Source organism: Vespa mandarinia, chromosome 21 (assembly GCF_050613455.1).
Source record: "Vespa mandarinia isolate Hongniang chromosome 21, ASM5061345v1, whole genome shotgun sequence".
Classification (NCBI taxonomy): domain Eukaryota; kingdom Metazoa; phylum Arthropoda; class Insecta; order Hymenoptera; family Vespidae; genus Vespa; species Vespa mandarinia.
The window spans coordinates 329393-351433 of NC_140830.1; the positions used below are offsets into that span (position 1 = coordinate 329393).

General features: G+C 29.1%; 2 protein-coding genes and 2 long non-coding RNA genes across 4 annotated transcripts in view; 2 read left to right on the forward strand and 2 right to left on the reverse strand.

Moving 5' to 3' along the window:
- Positions 1–15686, reverse strand: part of LOC118450865 (glutamate receptor 2-like) — a 64021-nt gene extending 48335 nt beyond the window's left edge. The window contains 2 exon segments of the mRNA XM_085663392.1: positions 14910–15110; positions 15201–15686. Of these exon segments, the coding sequence (XP_085519518.1) occupies positions 14910–15110; positions 15201–15686 (687 nt within the window).
- LOC118450866 (uncharacterized) lies at positions 1971–3902 on the forward strand. The gene is made up of 3 exons (XR_014983471.1): positions 1971–2972; positions 3068–3143; positions 3770–3902. It is a non-coding gene; the product is annotated as an uncharacterized LOC118450866 (long non-coding RNA).
- LOC118450879 (uncharacterized) lies at positions 4017–5238 on the forward strand. The gene is made up of 4 exons (XR_014983479.1): positions 4017–4418; positions 4523–4692; positions 4853–4959; positions 5048–5238. It is a non-coding gene; the product is annotated as an uncharacterized LOC118450879 (long non-coding RNA).
- Positions 15687–18687: 3001 nt separating the features above from the next.
- On the reverse strand, positions 18688–21422 carry LOC118450864 (putative glutamate receptor). Its single transcript, XM_085663302.1, has 7 exons — positions 20935–21422; positions 20515–20844; positions 20269–20434; positions 19974–20182; positions 19785–19874; positions 19087–19250; positions 18688–19018 (listed from the first exon to the last, which is right to left on the reverse strand). The coding sequence occupies exons 1-7, from the start codon at positions 21418–21420 to the stop codon at positions 18688–18690; spliced, it is 1776 nt and encodes a 591-aa protein (XP_085519428.1). The 5' UTR covers positions 21421–21422.
- Positions 21423–22041: the final 619 nt, after the last annotated feature.

Genomic DNA, 22041 nt, shown 5'->3' on the forward strand with positions numbered 1-22041 from the left:
ACGGTTATCTTATTATTATTAGCTTTAAAGGTACAAATTGATTAAAATGGCAGTTTTTCTCGAACTATCCTTGAAGATGATAAGAACGTCCACGGAAAGGAAAAGAATGATGTTGATTGATTGTGGTATATCAGATTAAACCGCTCGAAATGGTTAAATTCGATTGTATCTAAACGGTGCGAAACTGAATAACCACCGTACTGCTATATAGAAATTATTTATTATATTAATTAGAAATTTTTTTAATTATTATTAAATCAGATAAATTTTGTTGAGATAGTTATAATAGACATGTGGAAGTAAGACTTTATTATTTCTTGAATGACATTCATTTCTTCTCAGTTATCGGTTTATTCTATTTTTAGAAAGTATCGGATCATTTCTTGTCGTTAAGGTTATCTCTTTCTCTTTCTTCTTCTACATTTCACATTAATCATACACATGCAAGCGCGCATTATTGAATATTCCTAAGTATGAGCAACGGAGTCAGATTTCTTTCGACAATAATTTGCAACTCCTGCAAAATTTATTTTCTTGTCTTTTATTTTGCATATCCTTCGTCTACTTTTTTACCTATATGACTATAATGGGTGAATTAACATAATCTAAGGAGTAGAGGCAGTTTTTGAAGCTGCGATCAGGATTATTATATTATTCGTTTTTTAAATTTAGTTTTTCTAAAAAACCGGTTATTATGACTTTCGAGACGATGAAGAATGATTGGACGTTCGAATTGGAGAGTTGATAACGTAATTAGAAATTTTTATATAAGACATTCTGAATGAATAGAAAAACATTGAGTAAGGTATTATTGTATGAGCTTATTTATCTACGTTGTAAGCGATGAAAGTGTCGAAAAGTTTAACTTCTTCATTGAATCTTGAAACATTGAAAAGTTTCTTTATATCGTCGAAAAACTTTTAATGATTAGGGCAGTCAAAGTGTCATTTAAACATTGAATTATTTGAAGAAAGGAACGTAGATAATTGTATAATTAAAACGGAATGAAAAATCTGACGTGAATATTTCCACATAAAATTGGATTAAATATATATAATATTTAAGAAAATGAAAAGAAATATTTCCATAAGGATGAATGCTACCTTTCGATTTTAATTACAAATAACCGAGATAATAAAGAAAAGTATAATCTCAAAATAATCGAAATAATTATAATTTTTAAGTGAATCTGTAAATTAGATAATATCACTGAAAATTTTACCGACCGCAGATAGATAATTTCTGTTTGTATATCGTCAGGCGTATATTCGACGGGTATGTTATCAAGATGTCAATTCAACTAATTAACTATACTTTACTAAAGGTAGTATTTTTTCAACTACCGTTGTTAGGGTAGACTTCTGTTGTATCGATATCAGGTAATGCCACTTATTTATATTGTGACGTCAACAGTTGAGTCTTGAATGGGTGTAGAGTAATCGAAGTTTCTGCAGTCATCCGATTACACCGACCTAATCACGCGACATTTTTTCGGTCAATCCTTTCGGAATTTTGCACGGAAGCGAAGCTCTTTTTTTCTATTTTCCATCTCAATAGGGTAGTCAAACTGCGTCAGAAAAGATTTATATTATCTTACTTATTCGATGAAATGATGAGAGCGGCTCCGAACATCATTTCTCGCGTCATTATTTCTTTCGAGGGTTCCTACTACTGACCCTTGAATTGGTTCCCTCTTGTTAGCGATAACTGAGGAATAATAGGGCGAAGCGATGCTCGGTATTCGACACTTTGTCTTCACTTTCACGAATTGATTTATTTGGTATAAAATCGGTGATGGAAATTTACAATGAATAACAAGATTATAAGTCTTAAGTATCGTAATTGTAAAAGAACTGCGCTTAACGACTGACTGCAACGAAGTGATCATAACGACTGACTGCAACGAACTGATAATAACGGCTGCAATGAATTTATCTAAACGACTGCGGTTGATAAAGTTTCGACTGCATTTACTTTCTCGGTCAGCTTTATCTCTGCACGTGTGGCTCTTGTGCGTGCTATCTTGCCAAGAGTAAAAGGGGCATGATGCATTTGCATTCTTGCACATACTTTTCGTCTTCCATCGTCTTCCCGTATTTCTTTACTACGTGTCTTATAGATAATTCTAAATTATTTATTAACTACAAGCTTCAAATGATTATTCTTATGGGGAAAGATAGAGGAGAAACAAATGAAAAATGGTATCGCTCTACAAGCACACGTATTTTTGCCTATAAGGGTTTCTCTTCTTTAAAGTGTCTTTCATAGTTTCTGGTTGACTTACATACGAAGACGTGACAACTACCCCCTTAAGTAAATCGTTCGGAGTTCGGTGCTTCGGTGATTTAATACCGCCTATTGCAATTATTTTCTCAAGGATAGGGTATTTTAGCGATGTCCTTGCGGTGGGAGTCGGAGTCGCAACGCTACCTTCTGCTAGCATTGGTTTTCATATTCGACACTTACTTAAAAACTTACTGGTTTTATTGTCGTTCATGACCTTGTCCTTGTGGCTCCTCGGTGGTCGTTGTCGTCCCAAGTGTAAAAGCAGATGTGTCAATGAACTCCAGATTGCACATAGCAGGTGTAAATTCCAACCATACACTGAGTTATCCTCGGATAACCGGATTAACACAAATTTTTATGCCCTTTATTATTATAAATAGTCCAATAACATCGGCACTCGCTGATCGGAACATGAAAAATCACACAAGTTCGAGAGGGTGTTCTCGGTTATTTTAGTGAAATCACTTTCTTTAGTAGATTGTAGAATGAGATAGTGTTTGGTGGAACATGGTGTCTAGTTGCTCCTCGCGCTATAGTATTTAGAAGACTAAGCCTTTCTGCTGGGAACATGTTGTGATCCCTTAGATTTTTCAGGTCTTGCTGGGAGTAAATTCTGCTCGTCTTCAAGTGTTATATGGCCAGGAACGATATTATTTGTAATCGTAGACAATCCCGAATATATCAAAGTAAGATATATTAACGTTATTTTAATAATTTTTAATAATTATATAGTCGTTTTATTTTATATTTTTATTTTTTATCGGATGACTGTATTCAATAGTCCAAATATTACTGATAAGAGCGAGGAATATGAAAAATTTAAACATTTGTGGGGAATGGTTTGTTAACTGCTCCAGGTAAAGTATATTTTCTACATTGTTTATTAATACTAATACATAAATATATATATGTATATATATATATATATATATATATATATAAAATATTAAATTTTAGAAAATTGAACAGTAAAAATTTTTGCTCCTTTATATGCACATACAAATAAATGTATTATATGTATGTCTAGACGAATAAAATAAGTAAAGTATGTAAAATAAACTATTGCTTTCCTTTTGATTTTAAGCATCATTATGGAATCGTCATCGAAAAATTTTAAATGATGTCTTTCTTTTGAAACATACAACATCGCATATGGATGTATTCATTAATTATTCTATCGTTTTAATGAAAAAATTGGAAACTTCAGTTGGAGAAGAATTAGACGTTTTCCATTATATTTTTCGTTGTACATTGGATACAATATGTGGTAGAATTTAGATATTTTTACACGTGTATATAATTGACGTTTTTGTTTAAAGTTTATTATAATTTTGTTAAACTTTTTTTGGAAGACGGCATGCTGGGTAAGAAAATAAATTCGCTGAAAAATCCGGATTGCAAATTAGCTAAATTAATATAATGGTAACATTAATGAAATTTTTACTTTTGTAATGCATTATATGTTTTTCGTCTGCTTTTTCAGTGGAATGGATATAGCTGCACAGAGGATCTTCAAATTATGGTTACTTCCGAACATAATTTTTTATAAGACCGTTATAGAAAAGAAATACCAGGCGTATTTGTCTTATCTGGATAACTTTACAAATAAAGTATAATTAGAAGAAACATTTTTTAAATTGTATTCCTACTTTTCAAATTTTCAAAATTTTAATATTATATTTTATATATATATTGTTGTTTTTTATTCCTAAAGATAATTAAAGAAAAGAAGTAATTTATATTGAAAAGTAAAATTAATCGGGAATTGACAGAGGGAAATTTAGGTAAAAATATGAAATATACGTTTAATAAAATTTAGTTTTCAATCTTTTCATTTATTAATAATATTAATGAGATTCTTGTTCGTTTTTCAAGAATCAAAGTTAAGGACACTTCTAGATTTTTTATTTGAATTGTCTCACGAAAGGGGAAAATATTCGGAGTAAGATATCCGCGATGAAATGAATAGAATAATTATAGCTGTAAATCGTATTTATTATTTTTAATTCCAATAAATATTTTTTTATTCATGACAATTAAGAAAAACTGTATATTACTTTCAGAGTAGCGAAACTTCAGCCGTAACCATTAGCTTTGTTCTCTTAATGCTTGCAACATACCCGGAAATTCAAGTACGCATATATAACATTTTCTTAATAATTTGTCATTACGTATCCGACGTAAGTTATATTCATATTAACTTCTTATCATGTTTTCCAAATCTTCGATCACAAAGGACAATGTATATGAGGAAGTTAATCGAATTTACCGCACGGACGATCCAAAATATGTTCCAATGACATATAATGATATTAAAAGTATGAAACTTTTGGAATGTGTGATCAAGGAAACGTTACGTCTTCGCATATCCAGTCATCGCCCGGAGGGTGACGCAAGATATAGAAGGTATCTCTGCATACAAAATGACTAGTTTTATGTTTTTTATCATTAATAATATGAATATATTATATAGTAATAATATTTTTTATTAATCGTATTAAATGAGAGAAGTTTGGACTATACCGAAAGGTAGTTCAGCAGTGTTTCTCATTTGTAAACTTTCTAGAAGCGCAAAATATTGGCCATTACTATTCGATCCCGATAGCTTCCTATCGAAAAAGAATTGTTCTACATATTTCTTTCCATTTAGTTACAGTCGAAGAAATTGCATAGGTAATTACATACTCCTATAGATTATTTTATAATATATTCCAGAAAATTTTAAGATAAAATGCATTTACAATTGATTTTATTTTTTTAGATCAAAATTTTGCTATGCTAAATATGACAATAATCATTGTTACGCTGATAAGACGACTTTTAATTAAAATTGCGTCATACACGAAGTTCATGAAAAAACTATATCATGTGAATTTTGGTATTCTAATCCTATATACATATTCTTCCTTTTCTCTTCTCATTCTATTTCATATCATCCTCTCTCTCTCTCTCTCTCTCTCTCTCTCTCTCTCTCTCTCTCTCTCTCACACACACACACACATTCTTAGCAGGAATTTGTTAATATTATTCATGAATATCAATTAAAGTATTAGATTTATATGGAGTTGTGTAAATTCTTGCAGAAATAATTTATTTATTCACGAGATTTTTTCTAAACGATCCCTCTAAAGAGCCTTTAGAAAATAAAGAATAAATAGAAGATGAGATTTTTTAAATGCTAAAATGACCATTTTGTTAAATTAATCTTTTCTTTAGGCATTTAATGAAAGACATGTTATAAAAATTAAATGGAAACTATACAAGTAAGAAACTATACCTTTTCATCGTATTTAACAATATTAAGAAGAAAAAAATTCACTCGTTAATTATACATTATATACATGTTCTACTCTCTGTTATCATCCCTAATGTTCTATATAGATAATCATTTTTTTCGCTCTTTAACTCTCGCATTGTCACTTTTTGCTATCCACGTGTACGTTTTTTAGAGCATGGGCCAACGATCTACGTCCGGCGTAAGGTGCTTATCTAATCTCAGCACGTGAACTGACATTCAATCTTGTGCCTACATTTATTCCTTACGTTTGGTTTTATATAATATTCAAATTGTAATCCATAAATTCTAGAAAATGAATTTACTATTGATTTTACATTCTTAGATAAAAAATTCGCAATGCTAGAAATGAAGGTAATAATTGCTATTTTGTTAAAAGGACTTATCGTTAAAATACGGCCAGTAGCAATATAAGAAATTCTGATGAAAATGATCGTTACGTTAAAGCCGGCGAGACATCTAATGTTTAATTTATATAAATATAATTTATAGATAATTAATATATAAACATAACGAATCCTGTGGATAACTGTAGATAATCTGTACCAGATATAAATTATTAACCGTGTAAAATAAGAATTGTACAAAAACTACAAAAGGATCTCATTATTTTATACAATTTTATATAATAAATGGTCAAGACTTTTTCTAATTTGAACAACATTGAGTAAGTTAACTAATTTGAATAACATTGAGTAAGTTAATGTTATCCAATGAGGTTATGTTTCTGAACGGGTCGGTGAATTTTCCCGAATGACAACTACTTTAAAATTTATCGACAATTAGTTTGAAAATATTACTAACTAATATTGAAATCGTTCAATAATTTGATATTACCTCGTTGATCGCTGGCAAACGTTAGAGCAACTTCTACCAACAACGAAAAGGTAGCATTTATCCTTAATAAAATAATTATTCTACTTTCCCATTATATTTACAGATATTTTTTCTCATTTTTGGGCGAAATCAATCTTAATTATATATTTACTCATGTTTTTTCATCAAGCAATTAAATGTTTACGTGACACTTCGTAGTTAACAATATTTTTATGATGTAAAAAAATTTTCTCGCTATATCAATATTTTCTGAGATAAGTTGCCATTTCCGTATCCTCTCCACTTACAGCGTCTATACGTAAGTACGTTAAATGATACGTTACTCAATGAATTTGCATTCGTCTAGGCTATATCACAAAAATATTCGTATTATTACAGTAACGGACCTCCTATTCTAAGATCCATTCATTTTTTATTGTCTTATAAGTCGTAGCGATAAAATTGCTAGAAAAAACCTGATTAAGTACAGAAATAAATATTCTGGTTACAGTTCCAGAAATTGGAACTGTAGAGAATTGTGGGTCATATCCAAAAAAAAGTAGATAAATAAAGTTTAGAAGAAAAGTTGGTTGCTATTATAATAAATTTGCAAGAGTTCCGTGTTTGTTAAAAGGAATCTGACTCGGTCTATCGTATTAAGAAATGTTGCGTGCCTGCATCCGTATGGGCATATCAATACTGTCTGTATCAATAAAAGTTAGATGGTGTATAACGAATGAGAGATAGAGAGAAAGAAAGAGAGAAACGTTTTTGACCTCAAGGAATGATTCGATAGTAATTTAAAATAGTGTAAACTTATTATTGAGAATAAATGTTTATTGTTCGAAAATAGCAATACCTTAATCCTCATACTCTTAAGGAAATAGTATATCTCAAAAAAATTTATCTTTCTTCCAAAATAAATAAAAAAAATATAAATGAAATTAATAAAAAAAAATATTTTATGATATGATTTAGGATCCATTTCTATATAACCGTACGGTAGTCGTTCTGTGTCTGAACATTTATATACAATCGATGACTGTACACGATTGAACCGTTTCTTAAGTTAACAATTCGTCATTTATGAATGTTTACGGTCGCCACTACAAAGGAGCCAACATGAAATTATTTATCCATCTTAGACGAAATATCCTGATGCGTACACGACCAATAAGCATCATTCCTTCCCTTTCTAAACTTCATATTCTTCCTTGAACCTTACCCATTCTCTTTCACTTTCCTTATTTTATTACCGTCTTCGCTGATTACCCAAGAGAAGCCATCGTCGAAATCAACCCTCTAGTTTGAAGTTAAAGATAGTAAAGCTTATTGGCTAAATTAGTTATGTCTCACTCGGATGTAGCCAGCACAATTTAACGATACACAATAACGAAATGTGAATATCGAAACCTTCGTATCTCATTAATCCTTCGTATACCTTAGATATATTAGATGTATCGTTATAAATTTAAAATTACAAATTGCTTTTTATCGCGCATCTTTCTCACGAGTCCTTCAGAATCCATCACAGACATTGCATTATCCCAAGAGTTTTCAGGAAAATAGTAAAATAAAAAATTAATTTTCATGGGAACAACCAAAAAATTCCAATCCTTAAGTATCTTCGATAATTTCGATGTATGACCGCCTATCAATAGATATGCCTAACTCTTCGGAATACGAGAAATTTTCAATATAATTTTTCTGCAACTCCAACTGATTTTTACTATGAGATACCAGCTATTCCAAAACTTTTCGCCAGATTTATAACAATTAGCATATGCCAAAATATCTACCGGCATGTATAAAAATACAAAGTTATTTATTGATGCTATCGTTGACAATAGTTTTACCAGTTTATATTATAAAGTCACCGCAACAATGACAACGGAGTGCAAAAACTAAAAAAATAACATATGTGATGAAAAGTACGAAACTTTTCCTTTGTTTTCGTGTGATATAGTCCCTTCTTGACTTACCCCTTTATGATCGTTATGGATTTGTTTTTATACTGTTTTTTACTCACCATCAGTTGAATCTAACTGTCTTTACTATTATAATATAAAATGTATTCATTCTAAAGCTATGAAATGAGCCTTTTTAAACTTTCTGGAGAAATTTCTTACACACAATGTTATCAAATCGCCATTTGACTTTACGACTTTTATTATTATTTACATCCAATGTATTTATGTCTCTCTTATTCTTTTTTCTTTTTTTCTCTGAGAAATAAATGACCTACCTACTGCAACGGTTCATAAAACTCGTAGAATAATTTTTTGGCATATATTATCATACTTATTTGCAGAACTAATTTTTTTGAAGTTAATGAGCACATCACTAGTTGCAAATTTACTCGATAGAAAAATCACTATCGTTCGTGGAAATAAAAGAGTTTTATCAAAATTCGTAAAGCAGTTGGATAATTGTATACCATATTTCTCAACAAATCTGTACAAATTAGATCATTGTATACATAGAATTTACGAGTAAGCCAAATAAAAAAGTGTTTCTACTCTGCTCAAAATATAAATCTATAAAAATTGAAAAAAGTGATAATTTCAGACACAATTAGATTCTATAATACTTTAATAATACTGTAATAAATTCGGTTTTAACATGACGGATCAAATAGCACGAAAGTACCCCATAAAATCGAAATTTCGAAAACGGCCTATGTAGATCTTGTTTAACATTCTTGATTTAGCCGGAATAAATTCGTGGGTTTTGTATAAAGAAGCAATCCGGGAAAAATTTGTACTTGAAACAATTTGTACTTCAATTGGCTGAATAACTTGCGGGCGATTTACAAGATATGCAACACAGAGAATAAGAAGTTATACAAGGAAAGTCAATAAATGTATATCCATGTATGAGAAAAAAATATCAAATAAGTTATTGCAAAGGAAACAAGACTACAAAGATCTCTTTCAAATCCAAAAAATATGTGTGTGACAAATGTGTCATTCAGGACTCAATAATTTGCAAAAAATGCGCTAAGTATGAATAAATATTGTATAATGTTTATTTCAAAATTCAGAAATAACTGGAAATTCTGTTTTCTTATTTTTATGCATTCTTTTAATTGAATAAATACACAAATCATAATCGCTATTCGGAGATAATTATATCATCCACACACCAATTTCATTCCTGAAATAATGACGCTTAGTCACTTGACACACAGAACATATGAATGTTATTTAATCTTTCTGTTTTTTAATAACTATGTCGTACTCTCCTAAATTCTTCCGTTCCACACTGAGCATTATCTTCTTTGCAAGCGGATCTCCCGAATTTTACAAATAGAAATATATCATCGTTATTGTATTATCGTAAATATTGTAAATATTAATATATAATGTTAGGTTATTTATATATAATAGTAGTATGAATGCAAAAAATTTATTTTGATTTCTTCACTCAAATACATTAAACGATCTTATTCAGTACGTGCCAGTTAATAAGTCATATAACATGAAAAATTTTAAAAAACTTTTGCGACCATCTAATATACTTCTGAATTAGTTTTAAATATAACTCACAATTTCGATCTTCTGTGGAATTATTTATGTAAAAAAAAAAGTAATGGGCAGTGAAATAATATACCCAAGGAATAAAAATTCACTGAAATTACGCAATGATGCTGAAAATCATATATTTCATTGTAAAATGATATACAATAAAGTTATTAAAAATTGAGAACGACAAAAAGTACATGCAATTTTAAAATCATTGCATTCCACATGGTTTGAACGATCACGTTTGAATCTTCCTACAATTTGCTAGTGTATTGTTTATTTTGTAATGATGAAGCCACCACCATATAGATCTTTAATAAATGAATTACAGCTAAACGATCATATTGTTGTCGATTGGAGATATTTTTGTTGAAAAGTAAGTAAGGTACTCCTCATATTATTTATTTATGTTTGTTATTAAGTAATGTTGTTTGTATGCTGTATTAACTTTAGTTAAGTCATTTGCAAAAATTGATTATGAATGGACAAAAAATATTGATGGAGATGGTAAAATCGTAGAATTAGATGAAGCTAATGTAGGCGAGAGGAGGTACACTACTGGGTTGCGTCTTTCCGTTTTCGCTATCCACGCATCTACTTTGGTTTATTCGTCTCATTATACGTCATAATACTCAAAATAAATGCAATATTTTTCAAACTTTTCTTGTTAATAACTTGTTAATAAACGATAACCGAAGATTAAGTTATAAGGAAGGTGAGCTCTATAATACATGTCAAGATCAAGGTCATCGGAAATGTATCCCATTATCTTCATTTTTGTCAAACGTAAATCAAGAAATATTGAAGCAAACCTGCAGATCAAAACCTGTTGGCAAAATATACCCCAAATCTCCAAAATATTATCGATCAATAAATATCTGATTTTACGATCGATTCCATTTTTTATTTTCAGAAAAATCAAGAAAATTGATGCAGTAATTAGTACTCCAAACATAGCAATTCAAACAGATTGAGTGGAAGTTTATAAAAATAACAGTTTTATTATTCATGAAAGTTAACGCATAAAAAAACAAAAAATAACAATTTTGAGTGCAAATTTTCGTACTAAAAGGTAAGATGATTTAAAATGATTTCCAATGTAAAATTTAGAGTGACATAAAGTTCTCCTAATATTCTACCGATTATACCGTCTAATTCGCTATCCTAATTATGAATGAAGAAGTCTAAAAAAGAAAAAGAAGAAAGGAGAAAGTAGAGACAAATTTTGTTAAGCAAAAAAGACATAAATATTTTACCTCAATCATAACAGCTTTCATAATTAAATTCTGTAAATTATCTTTGATAAAGAAAATCTGAAACTACAATTTAATGATTCCTTTCTCTAAGCTCCAAATCGCTACATCATTAATCTCGATTTGATGCGTATCGACCGAATACAATTCTCGTAAAATGTTTTTCGTATCACAACGGACCAGCATTTCAGAGTTGAATTTTAAATGAAATATATTACCTGGTGGTTTGTGACAATAATCCGAATCACTTTCCATATAAGTGAATTTCACTAGCTACATAGCTGATGTTAAAGGTACTTGTTGCTAATGAAAACACATTCATAGTGTTGTAATTAGAGATCACCATTATGTAATACAGTCGTATAATTCGGTTCAAGTAGTTCCTGGAATCGAGAGAAATGCAAATTCGTGCTCGCAATCCTTTCACGATAAAGTGCTCGCTTTCATTTAAATATCGTTGTTGTCATTTCCATTTCTGAAAAAAAAAGAAAAATATAATAGAAGTAAAGAGAAGAAAAGGGAAAATACGTTTATCTTCCATCGATTCGGCATATAAAAATATTACAAATTTTGACCCATACAATTTACAAATATCTATGATAAAATAAATCTGATCGTCGCAGACAGAATGAAATTCGTTTGATCTTGCTGTCTTAGAAAAAAAACGAAAAAGGAGAAGAATGGCACAAAACATCATTTCAATGGCATAAACAATGCCATTTTTTTCGTCTGTTGATTGAATAATTCTAATGCTATTATTCAATTTTAACGAATCGACAATTATTCAGTAAAATTGTTTATCCGATAGCGGAAGAAAATCACACGAGACTGAATTTTTTAACTATTGAAAGGATTATTATCACGTCCTTTATTATGATTTTCGTGTAGATTGGAAGTCACGTGTGCATATTAGTGCGGAGAAAATGATCTTATCTTTTTATCTAATTGTATTAGAATCGTTGATTTAATAGCAGATCTTGCGCTCAAGAGTATACGTCTACACTATAGATAAATAATATGAATAATAGATCGTTTTTTGTTTTTTCAAAATTATTCATACAGTTTTGTTTTAGCCATCCTACGCATATATCCTACAGGATAGAGTGTAAGAGGAAAGAATATACTAAAAATAATGAGCACTTCCGTGATCCCTTTTTATCTTTACGTGATCTGCATGTCAAATTAGCGGCCAGAATATAAATTTAATATCATATTATATATATGTATAGATTTACATTGATATGTAAAGAAAGTATACTTTCTTCAGGTAGATTTGCCGCGCGTCTCATAGCCCGCTCTTCCATTGTCCTTTATTATTTACAATTTCTTTGGTGACCTACAAATCGAGCCGTTAAGATTTAGAAGAGAAACGGGCAGTACGAAATATAACATAGAAGAGAAAAGTAACACGAGAGCTACAAGAAAATTTATAATATATACTAAATAAAATATAACAGTGTGAATAATAAACGTAAATTGTCGTTTCTTTGTTTAGACTAATTAATCTTTGTAAGATTAATTAGAAACTAAGAATTAATTAACAAATAAAGATTTATCACTTTTTTCACAGAAAAACATATTTTCGTTTATCACCTCCCATAAGCAATCCGAGGTATTATATATATATATATATATTCTATATCTTAGCCTGTATAGATTTATCATCTATCAAATAGTAAACCTTCTTTTCATTTACATTTTGTGTTGCTTCTTTTTCTTCCTTGATGTTTAAATACATCCATACACAAATATGTACTAGCACATATATGTGTGAACATATTTATATTCGTTTTGTTAATGTAACATACATACATATTCCACATTTATATTCTTGTATATAGGATGGTGAAATGTTGATAGAGATTGCTCAAATATCATTTCTATTGAAATAATTTAACAGACATTTTGATCTATAAAATTGAGACAATTACTTAAAAAAATGATTTACGACAACGACACTTTTCATTAAATATATGTGAGATGGAAGATTATAGCATTAGTTAGTTCTATGTGTCTGTACACGAGATAAGTCGCTCGATGGTCGAACGAAAATATGATCTATTTCTTGTGAGGTGCATTTGTTTATAAAAAGGAGGGAGAGGACTGAGGTATTGGGAGTGAGAATAAAAGGGAAGTGCAGCTTGAGTGACAAATAAGACAAAATAACGAAAGGGACAAAGAGAAATATGAAATTCTGAATGCATATGCGTAAATGTGAATGGGTATAAGAAATGCTATGAGGTAGACGTGAGAAAATGGTTAATGGAGGACAGTCTTGACAAGATCAAACAAAGAGTAACAAGAAAAGGTCTTAAACATACGAAATGAAGAGTAAATAGAACGTAAGGCGATCTTGAATAGAACGACTTAAAAGTAAACTATATAAGAAGTAGTAATACCTAAAAAATTGTAGTAGTGATTAAGAATATATGATAAAGAGAGTACACAAATTTGTTTATATCATTAATTAAGTAATATGTTTCATGTAAATTTATTATATAGTCTGAATTAACAGATGGAGATGAAATAATAACCTTTCACTAAAAATATTTATTCAAGATAAATTTTCCACTAGATATGTAATATGAGAAAATCACTAAAATACTTTCACTGTGTAATATATAGGTATATTATATATATATCTTTTATTATTAATCGATATTATATAGATAGATATATTATTAGGATATATTTTGTAAACAAAACGTAATATATATAACATATAATAAGATGCATCTGTGCATATGTGTCTATATGTGTATTACGGGTTTATTGGTAGTGTTTGGTACCATGGAAAATTTGACCCGTTAATAAAACAATATTGACTTCAGAACGATAGAAAAATATATTTATTAAAAATTTCGAGGAAATGTTATTATTAATTTCGAGGAAATTCAATTATGCGAAACTTAAGTTCGAATAATACATAAAATATGAAAAATAAAATCTTTTTTAATTATTAAATACATAAATATATCATATTTTGTGCAAATACAAAAACCGAAACAATTCGAAAGTATTAACGTCTGCGTATTCATATTCAATAAATAAAGAAAATATATTATATACACCTCTATATCTACAGTATAATGAAAATGTTCTGTTTCAATTTAAAACTGTTATACACATGTATCGATGGTATGAATTGTGCATGAAAGTCAAGAAACTGTGTTGCGATATCTCGGAGATCTGAGCACAAGAAAATACGATAAACGCTCGCCAAACACGCAAATCATCTTAGAAAGGATTTCAAGATGCTCATTCCACTGCTGAAGGAACATCATATGAGCCAGGAATCGTTCATTAAAAGTAAGTAAAAAAATCACTTTATCACCCAAATAACCGAATACTTACTTTCTTTTGCATTTTTCTCGAAATTACAATTTTCGATCTAACTGGAAAGAAATCTCGGAAAATACCAGATAGATTGTCTTGAAATTTGGAAATTATACTCTCAAATACATTATCTATAATATAGCATTTGATTTTTATGATACATTAATTAGTTTTTTAATATTAATTATTCTATTGTCAAATTATTATGCAAAAGTAGTATTTCTCAAGATAAAACAAATTTGATTGTATGTTATCGTATTAGAAAATACGATGACCATTTAATCGCAAATGTTTCTGGTTTACGAATGAAACGATAGTTTTTGGAGATGAAAATAGGAAGCGTGAAATCAACAGCATTTAATCTGTCATCGTTAATAGAAAACTACAACCGAAAACTACAAGAGCAATGTCAGCACGTCCAGCATGTACTTCTGCAATTGCTCCAGACCAAGTTTTTTCTTTTGGATTCCACCTTCCATATTCTTCCATTTCAGAGACAATGTCGAAAGTAAAATTGAGAGCAGCACTAAGCTCATTTAATATTTTACCGAATAAACCATTTAATTCTCCATTCTTCTTTACTCTTACGAATGCTGTATCCTAATGGAGAAAAGAAGTAAAAAGGAAAAAAATGAAGTTAAATCTTTTTTAATAGAAAATAAAATAAGCATTTAGACGAAAATGCTTTACCTTGAGTGCAACAGCTCTCATAACTAAATCCTGTAAATTATATCTTCTTTCGTAAAGAGAATCTGGAATCATTTTAGTGACTCCTTTCTCTAAACTCCATGTTGCTACATCATTAATCTCGATTAGATTCGTATTGACCGAATACCATTCTCGTAAAATATTTTCTGTATCACAACGTACCACCATTTCGGTGTTGAATCTTAAATTAAATATATTACCTGGTGGATTGTGACAATAATCGGAACTATGTCCCTTGTAAATGAATATCACTAGCCACACAGCTAAAGACATGTCAAAGGTACTTGTTGTTAAAGAAAACTCATTAATCGCGTTGTAATTAGGGATTATTACAATGTAATACGGTCGTACAATTTCTTTTACGTAGTACGATGTTTCATGCAATTGTGAAAAGCGCAAGTTTGTGCTCGCAATACCTTCCCGAGAAAGTGCACGCGTCCATTTAAATACCATCGTTGACATTTCCATTTCTGAGGAACATGAAAATAAATATGATAGAAATGAAGAAAAGAGAATGAAAAATATTTTTACCTTTTATCGATTCGGCATATAAAAATACTACAGATTTCGGTCCGTATAATTTGCAAATATCTATGAGAAATGGAGTTTGTTCGTCGCTGATAGTATAAAAATTAGTCGAACTTGCGGTTTTCAGAAGAAAAAGAAAAAAAAAAAGAAAAATTTTCAATGACACAACCAACGCCATTTTTTTGTTTGTCGATTTAATAATTATAGTGCTATATTTCAATTTGAATATATCAACGACTACGTTTTAAAGAAATCGGGAAAATTTCAATCCGATTACGAAAGAAGGTCGCACAAGACTACAATTCTAAACTATTGAGAGAATTAATGTGACTTAGATTATAATGAATATCGTGTAGATCGGAAGTCACGCGATGTTCATATGCATATTAGTGAGAAGAAAATGATTTTATCTTTACTGGTATTGATTTATCCTTAATCGATTTTGCTTGTTTTCATGTGTCTCTGAAGACCAAAAACATTCTTAAATATTTTAAATGAGAGATATTGAAATATCCTGCTTACAGTTTAAACTTGGCATCGAACGATTACCACAGTTTTGCTAAATTTAGAGAGTTCTTGGAAGAATTATGCTCCCAGAAAATAGTAATTTAAAACATGGTGTGCAACGATGTTTATATATATCTAAAATGTTTATAAAAAATTATTTAACGAAAGTATTTCTATTCGACAAGATCGAAAATGATACTTTAAGAATATTGTTGAAAAATTTGATCGAATAATTTCAAAAAAGAAACAAAGTTACAATCGTTTGAAATGAAATTTGTCGAGCTTCGTAACCGGCAGATGAATAGTTCTTTATTGTCGACTGACTTGTCTTTGAAAAAATAAAAGAAATTTCTAGCTGAATATTTTAATTTAGTGAATATATTTAGATGAGTTTGAATGTTCAGTCATCCGCAATTTTCAAAATGAATCCATTGATAGTTAAAAAAAAGAAAATAATGATTTACAATATAGCATAGTGTCTAAGGTTAAATGATCTTGCAACGAAAGTATATGTTGAAAGTATGAAAAAAACTCATCCGACGTTTAAATAAAAGTTTATTAAATAAGTACAGCGAATGTATTACAAAATAACTATGTATATACTTACAAATAAAATGATGTTATAAATATAGAATACTTTTTAAAATATATTTATATAGTTGTCATTTCTAAACGGCTATTGTTTTTTAAATGACCTTTGTATATATATATATATATATAAGCATTATATTTTAATAATTCCTTAGCCGTAAATGGGAGCGTACCGTAAAAAATTATTATAGTCGGTTATAAATATGTTTAACGAAATATGCAAATTTAATTATAACATTAATTATATAATATGTTTCATGTAAATTTAATTTAAAATTTGTATGAAAATATACAATAAAAATGCAAAAATATCCTATTATGCGGTAATTATTTCACATCAATTATTCGTTGCAGATGTAATATCGAAAAATCTAATATTTCTTAAATATTTTCATGCTATTATACCTATATATTATACGATGAAATTGTTTAAGGAATGATTTTCTGATATTACAATTGTAATGAATATGAACTGAATACATTCTCAAAGGATATTTTTACGTTTTCGTTGTATCTGTTCATACAGAATGTAAAATAAATTTACACGAAATATGTTATCTCATTAATGTTAAAATCAAACTTGTATACTCTGTATTCCTGTCATTTAATCGATATTAATTTTTTACAATAAGCTCCCTTTATTTCATAAGGAGTAATTAAAATATAATGCTTATCTATACATTTTAACAAAGATATACTAAAATGTAGTATCCAAGTTGTAATTACGGCGAAACAAATGTATTTTCAAAAATTTTGTTTATTTGAATCTTCTCAATATCTAACAACTCAGCTATTTTCTACTATAATTGTTGCAACTATTTAAACACAAAAAGCAATAGTCTTTTTGGAGTTATTATGCCAGTGGCGTAATAAATATACAATAAAAACTTTTTCTTATCACAATAAACGTATATCAAGAATATTTTCATTCATACATGAAATTGTAATATTTTTGTATTAAGTATGAATAAAATTATTATAATTCCATTATAGAATCCTATAGAAATGGATAAAAAAATTCATTAGTGTCACAATTTTGCTTCAGAAAACTGTTTTATTTACAGACAATGAACATACTAAACATAAAAGCGTAGCGTGACAGAAACGACATTTTTAATAATACACATGTCGACAAGCATTAATTATTAATGAGACAGACATAAAATTTCCGATAGTTAAGTCATAATAACTGTTACATTAATCTATGGACGATCGGGTTAGGATGCTCCGTACATTTATTGATTAAAATTGCTTCGCCATCAACCTATTCAGTGATTGTCAGTTATTATATTATTATTTATTATTATATTATATATTATTATTTGAAAAAGAATGACCAAAAAAGAATCAAAAAAATAAACGTTTCGCGTAAGTCGAAAAAAATTAAATTTCAAAACTATTTTAGTGTGATTTTACATGTAAAATTCGATAGAGATTTGTTAAAAAAAGCTGAGGAGAAACTGAGTTTTACCTTGAAATTCAAAGTTAAATATTCATGTGCAACGTATTCAATTCGTCATGAGGATAAAGAATTTCAAAGGAATCATTAGTGAGAACTCAACGTTCTTTTACAAAATAATTTTACATAATGTTTACATTAACAAATAGATATAAAGTTGAAAATGCATAAAAAAACAGTAGGAAACCACATATTATCTTCTACGAAATGTATTGAAATTTAATAAGAATTAGTAAATAGTGATTGCATCCAGAAGAAACATCAAATCAATATAATTTTCAGCGTAATTTTTAGAACAATGATTTGGCTATCCGAATATAATTTTATAATTCATTAGAAAATTTTAATCTGAATATAAAAATTCATTGAGCACATATATTATTGTTATCGTTTATATTTTATGTAAGCACATTTACTATTTACATAATTTTTTGCAATATTTCTAATAACTTTTTTCCTCCTTACATAAAATCCTAACAACTTAATCGACGGGATACGATTTAAAATCGACATATTCTTTCTTTTACACATGAAAATACATTTTTCTATGATTAATATACAAATACTCAAAATGATACCAATTAATATAAAAAGAATAAGTGATATTACGTCGGTTAGGAGAACCGGTTGGTGCTTGATCATGTCATCGGTTTTCTTTGTAAATATCATTTCTTTTAAACGATTAATCATACCATTGTGGAGAAATCTCAGCAACCTAAAATAAACTAGTGCTTTAACGTACGATAATTAAAAATGTACATTATTAGATTTTTGTGTTCTTACCGAAAATTGATGACGTCGGTGAATGAATTGTGCTTAGATAAAATTATAGCAACACTGTTCACATCTCCTGTTTCAATACATATCAGATTACATGGTATTATATTACCTATACTCTTTTGCATATCGTCAAACGTGTAAAAAGCTAATTTTGGATTTTTACAAATCTGTAATTAATTAACGGATATTAATAATAAAACTATGTAAAAAAATGTAACGGAACTAGCAAACAAGAGTTCAGGAATGTATTCGTCATATACAGAGGAGAAAGTATTAATATGAGTTCGGAACTGCTTAATTTTGGAATTACAAGACTTTCAAGTAAGATCTTAGGGCTCTCCAAATTAAATTTATTTGCTACAATTATGATAGATTCAATATTTAAATAATAAATTTCAACATTAATAACGTTGAATATTAAATATATTCTGTATAAAAAGAAATTGAATAGACGCGTAACATATTTGTATATAATGTAACAAATATCTTAGATTTTATTCCAGCAAATAAATTAAACATTATAGCAGTACACAAATTGTAAGATTAAGAGCAATATTCTTTCTCCTCTCCCATATAAGTAATATATTCCCGAAGTTTTACATCGTAGATTCTTTATAGCCTGTTCATGTAAATGTTATTTCTATTATATACATATATATATATATATATATATATATATATATATATATATTCCCTCGTACCATATTAAATCCTTCAAGAGCAGTTAAAGGTAATTTTTTCTCTTCTAGCATCAACTTCATTAATTTCTTTGCAATCGGATTATTCGAATTCTACAAATAAATATATTTTTTTGTTCTCCTGTACTTCTTTTGCATACTATAACGTAGGTTATATACATATACATACAATGACGTATGTATCATACTTACTGCAAATTTATCATAATAAGATGTACCACGTAAGACGGCAAGTTGATATGTACCATCTTGAAGAAAGCTCTCTAATGAATCAAAGGGTATGATGTGCATAACGGTTGTTAAAGAGCTTATCAAAGCCGCTGAATAGGCGGCCCAAAAGACGATAACCAAAAGAAATATAGAGAAGTATATTATTCTTAACGAAAAACTACTAGAAAAATCTACAACAAAGGAATATTTTATGGAAATATAATTATAAAAAAAAAAAAAACAAATAAAACATAAATCAAAAAATATTGAATCAAACCTTCGATTCCCTGTTGACAAAATATGCCCCAAATATCTAGAAAATTATCAGATAATAAATGTCCTATTTTACGTATATTCCCACTTTTTATTTTGATAGAAATCAATAAGATCGATGCAACAATTAACAATCCAAACGTAGTAATCCAAACCGAATTAGTAAAAGTCTATAAAAGTGACAATTTTATGATTGATGAAGGTTAATCTATGCAAAATAAAATAATAAAAAATTCGACCGCAATCGTACTGAAAAGTAAGATGTCCATTTAATCACATGTCTTTCTGGTTTCCGAATGAAGAGACAATTTTTTGAAGTGAAAATAGGAAGCGTAAAATCAACAGCATTTAATCTCTCATGGGTAATGGAAAATTCTGCAAGAGCAATGTCAGCATGTCCACCATGTACTTCTGCAATTGCTCCAGACCATGACTTTTTTCTTGCATTCCATCTTCCATGCTCTTCCACTTTCGAGACAACATCCAAACTAAAATTAAGGGTAACAGAAAGTTCTTTTAATATTTTACCGAATAAACCATCTAAATCTTTATCCTCCTTTACTCTTACGAATGCTGTATCCTAATGGAGAAAAGAAGTAAAAAGGAAAAAAATGAAGTTAAATCTTTTTTAATAGAAAATAAAATAAGCATTTAGACGAAAATGCTTTACCTTGAGTGCAACAGCTCTCATAACCAAACCCTGTAAATTATATCTTCTTTCGTAAAGAGAATCTGGAATCATTTTAGTGACTCCTTTCTCTAAACTCCATGTTGCTACATCATTAATCTCGATTAGATTCGTATTGACCGAATACCATTCTCGTAAAATATTTTCTGTATCACAACGTACCACCATTTCGGTGTTGAATCTTAAATTAAATATATTACCTGGTGGATTGTGACAATAATCGGAACTATGTCCCTTGTAAATGAATATCACTAGCCACACAGCTAAAGACATGTCAAAGGTACTTGTTGTTAAAGAAAACTCATTAATCGCGTTGTAATTAGGGATTATTACAATGTAATACGGTCGTAGAATTTCTTTTACGTAGTACGATGTTTCGTGCAATTGTGAAAAGCGCAAGTTTGTGCTCGCAATACCTTCCCGAGAAAGTGCACGCGTCCATTTAAATACCATCGTTGACATTTCCATTTCTGAGGAACATGAAAATAAATATGATAGAAATGAAGAAAAGATAATGAAAAATATTTTTACCTTTTATCGATTCGGCATATAAAAATACTACAGATTTCGGTCCGTATAATTTGCAAATATCTATGAGAAATGGAGTTTGTTCGTCGCTGATAGTATAAAAATTAGTCGAACTTGTGGTTTTCAGAAGAAAAAGAAAAAAAAAAAGAAAAATTTTCAATGACACAACCAACGCCATTTTTTTGTTTGTCGATTTAATAATTATAGTGCTATATTTCAAATTGAATGTATCAACGACTACATTCTAAAGAAAATGGGAAAATTTCAATCCGATTACGAAAGAAGGTCGCACAAGACTACAATTCTAAACTATTTAGATAATTAATATGACTTAAATTATAATGAATATCGTATAGATCGGAAGTCACGCGATGTTCGTATGCATATTAATGGAAAGAAAATGATTTTATCTTTACTGGCATTGATTTAGTACCGATCGATTGATAATTATCTTTTCATTTACCTCCCTTGTTGCATTTTTTCTTTTCTGCTATGTGAACATATGTGTGTGAGTGCATACATATACATACACCCAAACACGTCTATATATATTTCATTTTT

Coding starts and splice junctions, on each gene's coding strand:
- LOC118450864 (XM_085663302.1), bottom strand. CDS start 21,420: ATGGAAATGTCAACGATGGTATTTAAATGGACGCGTGCACTTTCTCGG. Junction 20,435..20,514: donor AATGGACATCTTACTTTTCA/GTACGATTGCGG, acceptor TCACTTTTATAG/ACTTTTACTAATTCGGTTTG. Junction 19,251..19,784: donor CTCTTGAAGGATTTAATATG/GTACGAGGGAAT, acceptor AATTAATTACAG/ATTTGTAAAAATCCAAAATT.